A 15609-nucleotide genomic window follows, 5' to 3' on the forward strand; every position below is an offset into this window, starting at 1 on the left:
TTTTCCTTCTCGCTACTTAATGTATTTTTATACTATATTTTTTCTTACCAAATATTTACCTTGCCCGAGATGCTTACTCCCTCCACCTGTCTTCATGTTTGTATAATCTCCTGTCATACCACAGTTAGAAGAAACTTATTAGCTTTTCCTTCTTCTTCATCATTCCTTTCATAGAAAAGAAATATTTTCTTTTCCCTGTTAAAAAAAAAGTTAAATGCTCCCAGAACCTAAATGTGACTTTCTTTGTTTTCTCTTTGACTTTTGAAGATAGTTTTCTCCCCTTTTTTAGATGTAAGCACTTGGTCAATTCTTTGTCCTTTCAGGATATTCAAGCTTGATTTTTTTTTAGTTCCTCTCATCTCCTCCATTTGTACTTAAAGATTCTATCCTATCAGTAGGAATGCTTGGAAGTCATCAATTCTATTAAAGGTCTACCTTTTCCTCTTCTAGAATTATGTTCAGTGTTTGAGGATTTTGTCCTTTATTGTATGTCTTTTTTGTATATCATATTAAAACTTTTCTTTCTCATATTTAATATATAATATTGAGTGATTCTGACTATGGCTTCTTGGAATGTGATCTCTTTGTTTCTGGCTCCTTTGGTTTTTTTTCCTTTGACCTGGTAACTCTGGAGTTTGGCATTCACATTTCTGAGTGTGTTAAATTTGAGGTTTCTTTCTTGTGGATTTCGTTTATTTTTACTTTGCCTTCTGGGTCCAGTAGTCCCGAGTAATGTTACTATTTCTTGAAATAAGACAGCTAGGTTATTTTGCTTTGTAATGATTTTCAGGGACCCCAGTGAAGCTTCATTGGTTTTTATTAGTAGATATTTTATTGGTAAATATGTCACATGATCTGCCTTTTTGGTCTTTTGACTTTGTTCTAATATTGCTTGTTATATCACTGGATTTCTGAGTTCTGTTTGCTCCACTCTATTTTCAAGGTGCTCATAATGTGGATAGGGTTTTTCAGTTTCTGTTCTTAACTATATTCTGTTCCTAGTTTCTCCATAGGAGTTCTAATTTCATTGTTTATAGTTTCCTTCATTTATTTTGGTAGGGCTTTCATTTACCCTTGAAGTCTTTGTGTAAATCCATTCTTTCCTGAGATTTTACTTATAATTACTGTGACGTTATTTTCTTCTGGAATCTTATTTCAAGGTTATCTAAAGCAATCTTTTCTTCATGGTATTTAGGAGTTTGCATTCTGCCTTGTGTTTCTGGTGATGTGTCTCCTTGATGCTTCTTTCAAACTTTTCTTGGTTCTGTGGTAACTGGACTTATCGCGGATACTGTCAACACTGTCAACACACTCACTGCACTCTCAGGCCTTAGCCTGGAGTTGGGCAGGCAGCAAGGCTGGTTGATGGAAACTTCTTGGCACTGCCTTATCCTGCAGTCTTGGACAGTATGGAGGAGATGGGATCAAGGTCCCCTGAAAGGGGACTCTGAGGCAGGGATCCTGGTGTCTGTTTCTTGTTTCCTGTCACAGTTCTGAACTGGGCTATAGAGGGAATGCTTGAGCCCTTTAGGCACTAGATAAGTACTAGAAAATATATAATATGACTTTTGGGTTTTTTTGTGGGAATTACAAAAAAATCATAAATTTTGAGCTTAGAGGCAGTTAGGTAGCACAGTGAGTAGAGCAGTGGCCCTGGAGTAAGGAGGACCTGAGTTCAAATCTGACCTCAGACACTTGACACTTACTAGCTGTGTGACCTTGGGCAAGTCACTTAACCCCAATTGCCTTGCCTTCCCCCCTCTATAAAAAAAATTTTAAAAATGGAGCTTAAAGGGACCTGATCTATTGGATCTATTCCAACCCTCTCATTTTACAGAGGGGGAAACTGAGGTACAGGGAGGTAAAGAGACTTTCCCAGTGTCAAAGACAAGATTTTAGATCTAGAGCTGAAAGGGACCTCAGAGGCCACCATATCCAGTGCTATCATATTGTTGAGGAGAAAACTGAGGCTCAGGGAGGTAAAGGGACTAAGGATCAGAACCCAGATCTTCTGACTCCAGAGCCAGTGCTCTTTCCACTGTGCCACATTGCTTCAGTGAACATCTATTAAAACGAATAAGAGTGAAATGTGAACTGGGGAGTTTATTCTCAATATATAGTATAGTTTCAAACACATGTTCTAGTCCATAGGACCCCATGCTTCTTGAAGGCAATATCTGGCTCAACACCTTTCACCAATCTACTTTGTAAAGAGTCTACCCAACTCACTCCTCTCCCCAAAAGCTTTGCTTGCCATGCTCCATGTCTAAATCCAGAAATCCTGAATAAATTCTTTGAGAATGGAGATTCTGAAGCTATCCATTTGAAATGATCAATGGCAGTTGGAGGTATGTACATAAACATAAGGGTAAAGATGATGCCTCCTATGACTTGAAAGAAATAGATCAGAAGAGTCTTTAATATATTGGAAAAGGTTTCCCTCATTAGGATGATAAGCTGATCTCCATTTTGGAAAACCAGCATTCTTTTCCCAGAACAGAAGAGCAAATTAATAAACAGCCTGGTGAAGTGTCAGCTAGCATTTGCAAACCACATTCCCTATATGAATCCAAGAACCACTTAGCATCTGGGGAAGGTTAAGACATGGGAGTTGAGGAGGAAAGAGGGTCTTATAAAACCTCTGCTGAAAAGTAACTGTCTAAATGACAAATAGAGGAAGGCCTCAAAGAATCTATTGCCTTTGCCAGTAAAAAAGCATCTTCTAGGATCATAGATCTAGTGTTGGGACATTTAGCAGTTCTTTAGTTCAATCCCCTCATGTTGCAGAGGAAGAGGCATAGAGAGAAGGTAAGCTGTTGGTCAAGAGCGAGAGAAGTAAAGATTTAGAGCTGAAAGGGACTTTAGAGACCGTCTAGAACTGTCCATTCATTTTCTTCACATGAGGAAACTGAGGCAGAGAGAGATTAAGTGACTTATCTAACATCACACGTCAGATCAGCTAAAACTTGGAAGGAACTCAGAGGCTATTGAGTTCAACCCTCTTAATTTACAGAGGAGGAAAATGAGTTCCAGGGAGGGGAAAGGATTTGTCCAAGGTCACAAACATAAGATCATAAATTTAGAGGTAAAAATGATATCAGAGGTTATCAAATCTACCATCCTCATTTTTCAGATGAGCGTCTTCCTCATGGTCAGAGAACTAGTAAATGTCAGTGGAAGGATATGAACCCAGATCTTCTGGACTGTAAGTCCATTAGTCTATCTACAACACAACCATGTCTGTCTGGGGTTCTGAAGGTTTCAGCCTGATGCAACCTCTCTAGCTAGTTCTCCTGGATGTTTAAAAAATGAAAGAAGGACATTTGCCTTCTGTGAACAGTTTTACCAAAGAAGGAATTTGTAATTAATCAGCTCTATTATACAACACATAACGATCTCTTCAGAGAAATGAAATGGTTAGAGTTTAAAATTCAAAAGTACTTACTTCCACTGGGAATCAGGTCTCTATCTGGGATGAAGAGTTTATAGCCATAATGTTTTTCCAGGACATCTGGTAGTATTTCGAGAGCAAATTGTTCCTCCTCGTTGTTATCGCAATCTAAAGCATCAGGATCGACTTTTGTATAAGAGAGATAGGCGTCATACTCCTTGTTGTCTTAAAAAGAAGAAATAATAAGAGACTTAGAAATAGTCACAGCTAAATGTTTGTGAAAGGACCAAAAAAAAAGACATAACCAGCCAGAGATCAGAATCAGCAGGATTCTCTGTGGTTGTTATACATAATGGGAGTAAGCAAAGGACATGCCACACATCTAAAGAAGAGCCCAGTCCATTTCAAAGCATCTCATTTAAGGACATAAAAGGAATGCCCTGAAATGGGCCTCTGTGAACAGGAGAGAAAGAAAAAGGTCAAAGTCAAGGATCCACATCCAGTCGGGGCTTGTAGCTTTATCATCTTCCAGAGCGCAGAACGAACCCTATCTTATAAGAAAAGTGTTAAATCTTGATCCAGAGCTATGTGGACTGAATAGTATCAGCTGATAGCTCAGTGGCAAATCACAGTCAGGTAACATAACATGAGGGAGAGAGCACTAGAACCAGAGACTGAAATAATCAGTTTCAAATCCCATCTCTGAAACTTACCGTATGATGCTCAGTAAGTTACTTCTTCTCCTTGGTCTTCGATTTCTTCATTTGTAAAAATAAGGGGATTAAACTTGAGGACCTCCAAGATCATTTGTGGATCTAGATCAGAAGTGGCAAACCACCGGATTTGGTCAAAGGACTGCACTTGACCTAGCAGTGGACTCAAGGCTGCAGGGTTCCTCACCCGTGATCTAGATCTGTGAGCATATGGATGACCTTGGACAAGTTGTTTTCCCCCAATAAAATGACAAGGTTGGGCTAGATGGCCTCAAGGGTCCCTTCTGGCTCCAGATCTAGGACCCTATGACCTCCCTGGGCCTCAGTTTCCTCCTCGGAAAGTGAGACAGTTAGCTGAGATGGCTTCAAAGGTCTCTTCCTGCTCTACCTCTGAGATCCCATGCTTCCAATGGGTTGTATGTCCACAGTGCTTTCCCCCTTACTATTCATCTTCTCATAAGCAGTGATTTAGACCAGAGCTTCCAAAAGAAGGCTTTGTTTTAAAATGTACCCCCTGGCAGTATTGCCACTTGGAGTTTTTCCTCTTCACATGTAGTCAGGGAATTATTGTGTTTTGCATCATGCATTTTCTCCCCTTTGTGGTAGAGGCTAGGAGCCAACATGATCAAAGAGAAAATGGACTAGTATTCTTTTTGTGAAATGAAACATTTAACAAAGCCACAGCTAATCATGGCATGGTTCCCCATAGGATTTACAAGGGCCACACTGGAAAACTGTGAGCAATATTCACAAATTTAATTTCTCTATAGAAAATGAAGGGGAAAAATCAAGCAATTAATGCAGTGATGGCAGAATGATATGAAATGATGATACTTATTAAGCTTGAGTTCTCTATAAGTAAAAAAAATGGGTAATATCCCTGGACCTGTTTCCAAAATAAGGCATTTTAATTTTTTTATTAAAAAGAGAGAAACACATAATGAAAATATTGCTGAAACTCAACCCAAAGATAACTGGGAGAATGAAGTTCTTCTTCCCATATTTGGATGATGAGGTTGATTTCATTCCTCCTACTGAAAGGAGAACATAGGAATTATGGCCATATGAACATCTATTGAAAACTTGTAGGTTGTCCCTCCCAGATACCCCAGGGAATCCCCTAGTCATGTGGAGATAGTGGAGGTAGGATGATAGTATTCTAGCTCCCTTACTGTGCTGCTAGCCTACATCTCCATGTCTGCCTTGCAAAGGGGACATGAGTGAATGAAGATCTGGATCGTCATGCCAGGATGATTCCCAAAATTGAACAGTAGCCAGTATTTTCAATGTGTCTTCTGGCTGGGAAAGACTACTATATACCTTGTTGGAATTACCTGATTCCCTGAAGAATGCACATATTGGGGATCCTTTGGTTATGCAAGAGAAGGGCATCCTGCTTAAAGGGGCCTTCTGAGGTTCCTGGTCAGAATCCACGTGAGATCAGACTGGATGTTCCAATACTTGATACAGCCCCAAGTCAATGAGAGAGTGTGATATCGGCCTCTTTCTCTCTCTCTGGCTAAAGTGGCACACACCTCCCAGGGAAAAATAGTTCCCTGCCCTGAAGTCAGATTTTCCCTTGGTAGCCATGCTGGTTGGTGCTCTTGCCTGATACTCTCTGATCTGTCATCCTCTCTCCCCTTCCTTGGGCTGTCCAATCCCTCTGGCCCTGCCTCATTCTCTGGCTCCTCTGTGTACTTAGTGTACTAGGCCTACTCTTCCTCTGCACTATCTCTCACATATATATTCCCTTCTCTCTGCATGCAGCTACCACTGTAGTTCAGACCCTCATCACTTCTTGCTTGGACAACTGCAATCACCTCCTAACTGGTCTCCTGGTATCTAGGTCTCTTCCCTCTACTGTTCATTTTCCACACAGTTTACAAAGTCATTTTTCTTAAAGTGCAGGTCTGACCATGTTACTCCCTTGCTCAGTCAACTTCGATGGCTTTCTAGGATCTAATAGAAACTCCTCTGTTTAGCATGGAAAGTCATTTGTAACTTGGCTTCAACTTCTTTTTCAGAATCATAGATTTAGAACTGAAAAGGAGCCAAGAAGTCTTCTCATCTTTAATGTTCTCATTTTACAGATGAGGAAACTGTGGCTCAAAGATTATGACTCATCTTCCTGAGTTCAAATCTGGCCTCAGACATTGACTAGTCTGGAAGAGATGAGGAGGGAGTATTTTGGGGATGGAGGGACAGCCACTGGAAGAGTATGGAGATGGGAGCAAGACTGTCATGTGTAAAGACCAATCAGGCTGGATCATAGAGTATACAGAAAGGGACAATGTAAAATAAGGAAGCAGCTAGTGGCTGAAAACTGGCTTTGAAGTCAGAGCTACTTGTTCAGTCGTATCCAAGTGAGCCCATTTGGGTTTTTTTCAGCAAAGATCCTGGAGTGGTTTGCCATTTCCTTCCCCAGCTCATTTTACAGATCAGGAAACTGAAGAAAACAGGGTGAAGTGACTTGCATGGGGTCAAACAGGTAGCAAGTGTCTGAGGCCAGATTTGAACTTAGGTCTTCTTGACTCAAGGCCCAGTGTTTTATCATTCACTGTGCTGCCAGGGCTTTTCTACAGGCCATTCACTTCTCTTAGTCTCAGTTATCTCCTTTGTAAAATGAAGGGACTGGACTACTGGCCTCTAAGGTCCCTTTGAGATCTAGACCCATGAGCCTGTGGAGTAAAAATACCAACTCATGCCAGAGCAGGGCATTCTGGGATTCTTGTTCACTTGAGCCTTGGAGCACCTAAATGGGGTGGAAGATGCTCTCTACCCTTCCTTCTGGATATGGGTCCCGGTTTAGAGGCTATATAAAGCTTATATTTTAGTCACATCTTTTGGAGTTGAACAAAAGGTGACTGGATCATAGAGGAAAGCAGCCAGGTCAGCTGACCTACCCTAGAGGATGCCAGCTCCTAACCTATCAGTGGTACAGATGCCAGAGATAAAAAGGACACTTCCAGCCCATGGCAGCAGCCAAGAACAAGGCTTCAATAGCTGCAGCTGTTGCTCTCAAAGAGAATTAGGATGGATATAGCAAATAAGGTTAACAGCAAGGTCGAGAAAATTGTTTTAAAATCAAATGGTAATTTAAAGCAGCAGTATTGCCAGGCTAAGTTAATGAGCCTTTGTGCAAGAGGGCTCTGGACAGAACTCTTTCAAAGTGCTCCTCCTTCCCAATCATCTTTTTTTTCCCCATTGAGTGTTCAACTCCCCTACAAGGCATCCAAGTTCATAACCTTGGAGACATCCTTGACTCTTCCCCCATCATCAATGGCAAAGCTGTCACTGAGTCTACCTCACCAACACCTCTTGCATCCATACCCTTGTTTCCCCTTCACACAGTCACTGCCTTAGTTCAGGCCCTCATCCCCTTTCAGCTGAACTATTGGAAGAGCCTCCTAATTAACCTCCCTGGCCTCAATCTTTCTCTTCTCCAATGTATCTTCCACACAGCTTCCAGACGGCCATTCCAAAAGAGCAGATTCGACTATGTCATTCTCCAAATCAAAAAACTTACCTCTAGAATAAAATTCAAACCTGGCCCAACTGATATTGTCCTCCACGATCTGGATGCAACCTATGTTTTCCAGCTTTTTTTTCCTCCTTTAGGTCTGGACATATGATTTCACTGGAATAGGGACCTTCCAGTGAGGAAATTCCCTCTACCAAAGCTAGGTCAGCCTCTGCTCTGCAACTTAGAATCTTAGAAATCTGACTTTGTATAGCATGAAATAAAGGCTGGAGTGTTGAACTTGGAATCAAGAACATCTGGGCTCCAATCCTGACTCAGATACTTACTAGTTGTGTGACCCTGGGCAAGTGACTGGACCTCAGAGGGAGGGGGAGGGACTGGAAAGGCAAACTGGAGCCATATTGTAGAGGGCTTTAACTATGGGGCTGAATTTAAATTTTATCCTAGAGGCAACAGAGACTCAACAAAGGTTTTTGATCTGGGGAGTGGTGTGGCCAGATCTTTGGCAGCTGTTTGGAAAATCTATCAGACAGGGCCACTCTAGTTTTCAGGTTGACAGTCGAGTCAAATAACCTATATTGTTCCTCCTTGTTCTGGCTAAACTCCTTGAGAAGGCTTTCTACAATCTGTGCCTTCACTTCACCTTAATTCTTTTAATTCTCTTCAGTCTGATTTTCAACCTCTTCTTTCCACAGAGACTGCCTTTCCAAAGTTACCAGTGATCTCTTAGTCACTAAAACCAACGAACTTTTCATGATCCTCCTCTTCCTTGACCTCTCTGCAGCCTTTGATGCTGTTAGTTATCATCTTCTTGCTAGGTTTTTGCGACATTATTCTCTCCCAATACTCCTCCTATATCTATTGATTTCTTCTCAGTCTCCTTTGCTGGATCTTCATCTAGATTCTGCTTGATAACAGTGAGCATACCCCAAGACTCTGTCCTGAGACCTCTTCTCTTGTCCCTTAATACTCCTTTACCTGGATTTTATCAGCTCCCAGAGATTCAATGATTCCCAGAGCTATTTATTGAACAGTAGCCTCCCTCCTGAGTTCTGTTTTCCCATCTCAAACTAGGCATCCTATAGAGATCTTAAATTCAACATGTCCCAAAATGAACTCATTGTGTTCTCTCTACACCAACCCTCTCCTCTTCCCAGCTTCTCTATTGTTGTCAAGGGTACCACCACCCTCTCAGTTACCCACGCTGCAACTTAGGGGCCATCCATGATGGATTTTTCTCACCACCTTTGTCCAGCCAGTTGTCAAGTCCTGTTGTTTCTACATAACATCTCTTATAAATGCCCCCTTTCTTTTCTCTGATACTACCAACATTCTGGTGCAAGGATTCATCATCTCATGCCTGGACTATTTCAGATTTGTCCTCCACTCAGATGTCAAGCTGATCTTAACACAGATCTGACCATGTTACTCCTGTAGTCAAACTCTAGTAGTTCCCTATTACACCCCCCCCCCCATCAAATACAAAGTCATCTAGCTTTTAAAACCCTTCATCACCTGTCCCCTTCCTACCTTACCCATTTTCTTCCACCTCTCATGTTCTATGTGGTCCAGGGACAATGACCTCCTTGAGTTTTTTTAGCACATAACACTCCATCTCCTGACTTTGTGTCTTTCCTCTGCTCACCCCCATGCCTAGAATTCTCTCCCTTCTGGCTTCCATGAAGCCTCAGTTCAAATCCCACCTTCTACAGGAAGCCTTTCCCAGTCCTTCTTAATTCTAATGACTTCATCTGCTGGATGTTTCTAATTGATCCTTGTTTGTGTAAAGTTTGGAACTTGTTTCTTTGCATGCTGTCTCTCCCATTAGGCTGTTAGCTCTTTGAGAGCAAGGGCTGTCTTTTGTCTTTCTTTGTGTTTAGTACAGGGCATGGCACATAGTAGGCACTTAGCAAATGCTTGTTGACTGACTGGCTGTGAATGATGAGAAGAGAATCCCCAAACTAGCACTCTTTTGCTACTCTTTGTCCTCAGGGGTGGGGCCACTAAGGCTGAAGGGAGGGAGAGACAGAGACCTTTGCTATAGACTGCCTTAAGTCACCTGGGGCCTGTCCAACAACTATTTTCAGGTTGGTGCTAGTCTCCTAGACTAGCTACTCCCTATTGTCCACCAATCAGAGGACAGAGAATAATTGGGTCTCTGGGCCTCCATCCAATGAAATCGAGGTTTGGTGTCTCGCTCTGCTTATGGTACAGTTGTAACAGGATCCTTAAGCAGGGAGGGAAGGAGGGAAGAGTGGCCACCCCCTCCCCCATACAAATGGACAGGTGCTAACAAGTCGGTCCAATGGCCTCTTTTGGCAGCTGTGACACTGGGGCTCTGCCCAAGCCTTGTACCCCACTCTCCCAGATTCCTGGTTTCCCTTGAGCATTTGTCCTCGATCACCTTCATCTTAACGATAAAAAGGAATGTTAGATCACTGTTAGATCATAAGCACTTTTCACTACATTATCCTCCATGGTCCTTACAGGCTCCCTGTCAGTGAAGCACTATGGGTATTATAATCATACTGTCTCACAAATGAGGAAACTGGGAGCCAGAGTGAACTTGCCAAGGATTCCCAATCAGGTAGCGTCCTAAGTGGGATTCAAACCCAGATATTTCATGTCCGTTCAGTGTTCATTCAGCTTTGCTTGCTCCTCATCGTTTCCCCAGGTCAGAATCAATCAAGAAACATTGATTAAGTGGCTACATTTATTAATGAGGTGATATTTGAAAAGCTCTTTACAAGCCTTAAAGAGCCATATAATTGTAAGCTATTATTAGTGTTGTTACCATGGTTAAGTATCAGACACTGTACTAAGTTTCAGAGTGGGAAACTGGACATCTCATTACCCAGTCTCATTGCATCAGCACTTACCTTAATTTATTGGTCCATGAACTGCCTCTCAACATTTAACAACCTGTATAGTGTGTTGGCACTTGGACCCAGATTGGGAGGTGGCAGTCCCCTCTCCTTGGTCACGGTGACACTCCACTCCCTAGCTGGTCTTATTCTCTTACATCACTGTATAATCCAGGGCAGAATATTTTATTAGACTCATAGAATTATAGCCTTCATAGCTCTGAAGTTGGAAGAACCCTGAAAGGCTGTGCCACCCAATTCTTCTATGTTATAGATGAGGAAACTCAGGGCCTGGGAAGGTGAATGACTTGTCTAAGGTAGTTTGTAAGAGGCAGAATACAACGAAAGGGCTGTCCCTGGAGTAAGGGGACCTGGAATCAAATCTGGCCTCTAATGTTTAATACTTGGATAATTTTAGGCAAATCACTTGACTTCCCTAGACTTCAGTTGGCTCATCTGTAAAATGGGAGGGTTGGACAAGATGACTTCTGACAGCCCTTTGAGTTCTAGAGTTATGATCCTTCCTGTCACTCTGGGACTTGCTTGTAAGAGGGGCCATTGCAAAGCAGTGTTGAACAGGGCAGCTTTCTATTCAGAAAGAGGCTATGGAGAAGCGTTTGTTTGCCATGTCAGGCTGACTACTGGTAAGCAGTGAGTTCTTTCTATACTGTATTGATAACCTGATCCAAAACAGGCAGAAAGAGGCTTCCAAGTGGAACATTCTATCTTTGAGACTAGTGGCTTCTTTGTAATGAAGTTCAACTTCTTATAGGGTCCTAAACCTAGACCTTTGAGGGACCTCAGAGGTCTAGCTAGTCTGTCCTTTTATTTTACAAAGGGGAAAACTGAGACCCAGGAAAGTCAAGTGACTTGTCAAAGGTGGCACAAAGAATGCTAGACCTGGAGCTGGAAGGGGCCTCAGAGGCCAGAGGGGGAAACTGATGACCTGACAATTCAAGTGACTTGTCCAAAGGATCCTCTATCTACATCTGGAAAGGACCTTAGCATCCTGTGAGGCCAATCTCTTTGTTTTCTCATTTGTGATGAGAAAACAGAGGTCTCAAAGGTGAAAAGATTTGCCCAAAGTCACACATAGATCTTTTCTCCAATACACCCCAACCTTACCCTTTACATATGAGGAAACAAAGGTCTAAGCAGGTAAAATGACTTGAGATCACAGTCTAACCTCATTTTAAAGATGAGGAAATTGAGACTCAGGGAAATGAATCAATTTAACCAAGGTTACATGGGTAGTGCCAGAGGCAAGATTTGAACTCAGGTCCCCTGGCTCTTTCAACTATGCCACAAAACTTTATTTCATCAGATGAGTAGAGAAGCTGTTCTCAGTCCAGGGTTTTAAATGGCAGCAGCTAAAAATACATGATGCACTTGACTGTGCTTCCATACTTGGGATGTATATCTTAGTAGAAAGTATTACCTTAGTCTGACTAGTAAATGCCTGCTTTCCAAATGGGTCAGGTTGTGGAATTATTGATGCAATCAAGTCACACGCCTTTCTTTCTCCATGAAAGAAACCTCAGAAATTCAGGGTTGCCCCCAGCGCTCTGTCCTTCATGCACCAGGGCTCCTTGGAGGTCATATCATTAAAGATTCAACCTTTTCTTGACTGGAAACGGAGGGGGTTGGACTGGATGACCTTTAATTTCCCAATATCCTTTGCAGCTCAAAATCTCTAATCCTACTACCCACCTCCACACCCCCTACCTTGAGAAACTCAAGTGATCACTAAACATCACATTATTTTTTCTGGTTGAATTTTCTTTATATTGAAAACCAATATTCTGGATTTGTCTCTGCCTACTAAAGATTTCCATCAGCACTGGCTATTTGCTGCTCTTATAAAAGGCTTGAGGAGTAGGCACTAGAGAACAGGGACTTTCTTGTTGATGGAGTGACCTAGTCTGAATGTTAGTGTGCTTCAAGAATTCTAAGCCAAGGAGTGTCTTGGAAAGAACATTGGCTGGGCATGGTAGCACACATCTGCAATCCCTGCTTCCAGGGGGACAGAGACTTGTGGATCACTTGATCTCTGGGGTATAGCTGGAATAGGGTGAATGCAGACCAGGTGTCTATTCTAAATCTGACACTCATATGATAAGCCCCTGGGAACGGGGGCCATTAGACTGCTGAAGGAGGAGAAAACTGGTCCAGGTCAGAAAGAGAACAGGTCAGCAAAACTCCCATCTCAGTCGGCAGTGGGATGGGCCAGTGAATGGCCCTTGTAATTTTAGCCTGGAGGAGATAGGGAAACACTGTCTCAAAAAATAAAAAAAGAACACTGGCCTGGAATTTTGGGGAGACAATCTAGTTTTGGCTCTGCTGTGTGACCTTGGGCAAGTCTTCCTTCCTCTCTGGACCTGAGCTTTCTCATCTGTCAAAAAAAAAAAAAAAAGACTTTGGGGCTCAGCGATTTTTCAGGTCCTTTCTAGCTTTGACAGTCTAAGAATCTAATTGCAGAACCCTGTTTCAAAGACACTAAATAGTTTGTGGGAAAGGAATTAAGCAGAAGGGGCTGTGTGTCAGGAATTTTCATTCGTATTGATTTGGTCCAAGGCAATTTGCTCAGTGGAAAATAAGGCAGTCATTCTCGAATGTCAGAGGAGCAGAGCTCAGCTGAATGTCTTATTGAAGTCTGCAGTAGAGGCTTTTCTTGGGTCATTTCTGGGAAATGCATGAAAATTAGAGACCACATCCTGGATGCCTGTGCTCTGGGCTTCCTTGGAAAAGAGTGTGGTCCTTTTTGTATCCCCAGTACCTATCACAGTGCCGGGCACGTATTAAACGATTAAGAAATGCTTAGAGTCTTAAGAACCTAGATTTCAAGCTAGAAGGGACCTTCAAATCTAGTCCAATCTCCTTATTTTTGGGGGTAGGAAACTGAGGCCCATGGAGGAGAAGGGACTTGCTCAAGGTCATACCTAGGCTCCTAGCTCTAGAGTCTGGAAGGAACCTCAGAGGCCCTCTAGTCCAATCCCTTCATTTTACAGAGAAAGAAATTGAGGCATAACATGGTTAAATGACTTACCTAAGGTTACACATGTAATCATAAACGTAGAGCTGGAAGGGCCCTCAGAGGCCATCAATCTAATTCCATAATTTGACAGAGAAAGAAACTGAGGCCCAGCCAGGTGAAGTGGCTTGCCCGAAGTCACACAGGCAATAAGTGTAAGAGTCTGGATTTGAACTCAGGTCTCATGACTGCAAGTTGAGTGCTCTTTTCGTTACACCATGTTGACTGATCAATTGCATTTTCCTCGGAGAACTGATAGACGGGCCCTGATAGACTTTAGAATGAGCTACTGCAAACACATACTAAAATGTGTTTTTGATGCAACTGATCCTTGCATATGCTTATTGGAAGATGGGGGAAATGGAATCCATTCCAATTTGCTTCTCACAAAGGACATCCTTCCTTGGCCTCCTGATCAACTGGGGCCTTTGGAATGGAATTCAACACTTTGGTGGTCACTTACCATCTGCATCTTCATTGCTTCCAAAGTTCTGTCGGTAGAAAAGCAGCAACTCGATGTTGTAGCATTTATAGATGACAGTAAGCAGCACAAGAAGGAGGAGGATTGCTCCCAGGCCTCCCGCCAGCTCGATCTTGTAGATTAAATCTGGGACACAGAGAACAGAGAGGAAAGGGGAATGAATTCCAGGGCACTTGGGATGGCCCCAGAGTCCTGCCTGGTGTTGCCTTGCAAAGAACATTGGTCCTTGGGCCAATTTGATGGTGGCCAAATCCACCACAGATGTCAACTCTCTGCCTCATTCCCTCTACTTAGCTGCATCATTCCTTAGTAGTACACACTAAAACTAGCTGGGCTTGGGGGATATTTGGGGACATCAAAATCATGGACCATGCCTACTTTTTTCCTCTTTTACCCAAATTATGCATTCTTATCAATCAGTGTTGAGAAGACACAGTGATTTCATTTTTCATCACATTGAAAATTCTACCACTTCAGCTAACTGACTACATTCAAAGGTATGATGTACTGGCTAGCTAGGACACTGAACTTGGAGTTAGGAAGCCATGGGGGTTCAAAACCCACCTTAGACACATACAAGCTAGGTGACGTTGGGCAAGTCCTTTTCCCTCCTTGGGTCTCAGTTTCCTCTTCTGTAATGATGGGGTTAAGGGGACTAGGTAGTGCAACAGTGTTGTGATAGAGTGCCAGGTCTGGAGTCAGGAAGACTTATCTTTCCAAGTTCAAAACTGGCCTCAAACACTTCCTAGCGGTGTGACCTTGGACAAGTCACTTAACCCTGCTTGCCTCAGTTTCCTCATCTGTAAAATGGATGTAAAATGGGCTAGAGAAGAAAAGGACAAACCATTCCAATATTTCGGCCAAGACAACTCCAAATGGGGTCATGACAAGTCAGTTACAACTGAAAAACAACTTCACTACAGCAACAACAAAAGAGCAGATGATTCGAATGTGCCCATTTCTCTTGAAGTGTGATGAGAAGGGGCTTGGAGTATCTCTGGTTGACTATTTCAATTTGCCTAGCACCCCTGAGTCTTATCCTATCACAATTGAGCTCTGCCAAGCCCTCTCTATAGCTGTATATCTTATTTAGAAGTTCTGATCTGATAATGCTCAAGATACCACATGGTGATATGCATTCAGTTTCACGCATTGTACTCCCAGAGTGTCTACTTAAGATTCTTTGAATCTCACCCACTTCATTTATCCTTTGACTAAACATGCAGCAGGTTGTCAGCATTTTTTTTTACCAATTTCCACAAGCAGGGAAATAATTTGACTTCAACTAACAAAATCAATCAATGAACACATCTTGTGCACCTACTAAGTGTCAGATTCTTTATAGGGCCCTGGGCAATAGAGACAAAAGTGAGACAGTCTAGGCCTCCCGAGCATATTGAAAAGTAAAACTGGGCCAAGGCAATGATTTCTTTTTGCTTTAACAGTCACTTGGTAGATATGTAAATGTGATACTAAAAATAAATACCTTTTTTACGCAATAGAATGCTCGCGTGTTTTCGTCCATTTCTGTTTTCCACATGGCAGGTGTAATTAGCTAGATCTGCCTCAACCACGGCATCGAAGGTCAGGGTTAATTCCACTTCCTTTTCTCCAAGATGTTCTTTGAGAAGTCTAAAACAAAGATGGA

General features: G+C 42.4%; 1 protein-coding gene across 1 annotated transcript in view; it reads right to left on the reverse strand.

The window, feature by feature from the left end:
- IL1RAPL2 (interleukin 1 receptor accessory protein like 2) overlaps nt 1–15609 on the reverse strand; it is a 954343-nt gene that overhangs the window by 19402 nt on the left and 919332 nt on the right. Inside the window, exons 8-10 of the mRNA XM_072626056.1 lie at nt 15448–15593; nt 13944–14087; nt 3446–3616 (exon numbers count right to left, since the gene is read on the reverse strand). Coding sequence (XP_072482157.1) covers nt 3446–3616; nt 13944–14087; nt 15448–15593 — 461 coding nt within the window. The remainder of the gene's footprint in view (nt 1–3445; nt 3617–13943; nt 14088–15447; nt 15594–15609) is intronic.

The sequence above is a fragment of the Notamacropus eugenii genome, chromosome X (assembly GCF_028372415.1).
Source record: "Notamacropus eugenii isolate mMacEug1 chromosome X, mMacEug1.pri_v2, whole genome shotgun sequence".
NCBI lineage: Eukaryota > Metazoa > Chordata > Mammalia > Diprotodontia > Macropodidae > Notamacropus > Notamacropus eugenii.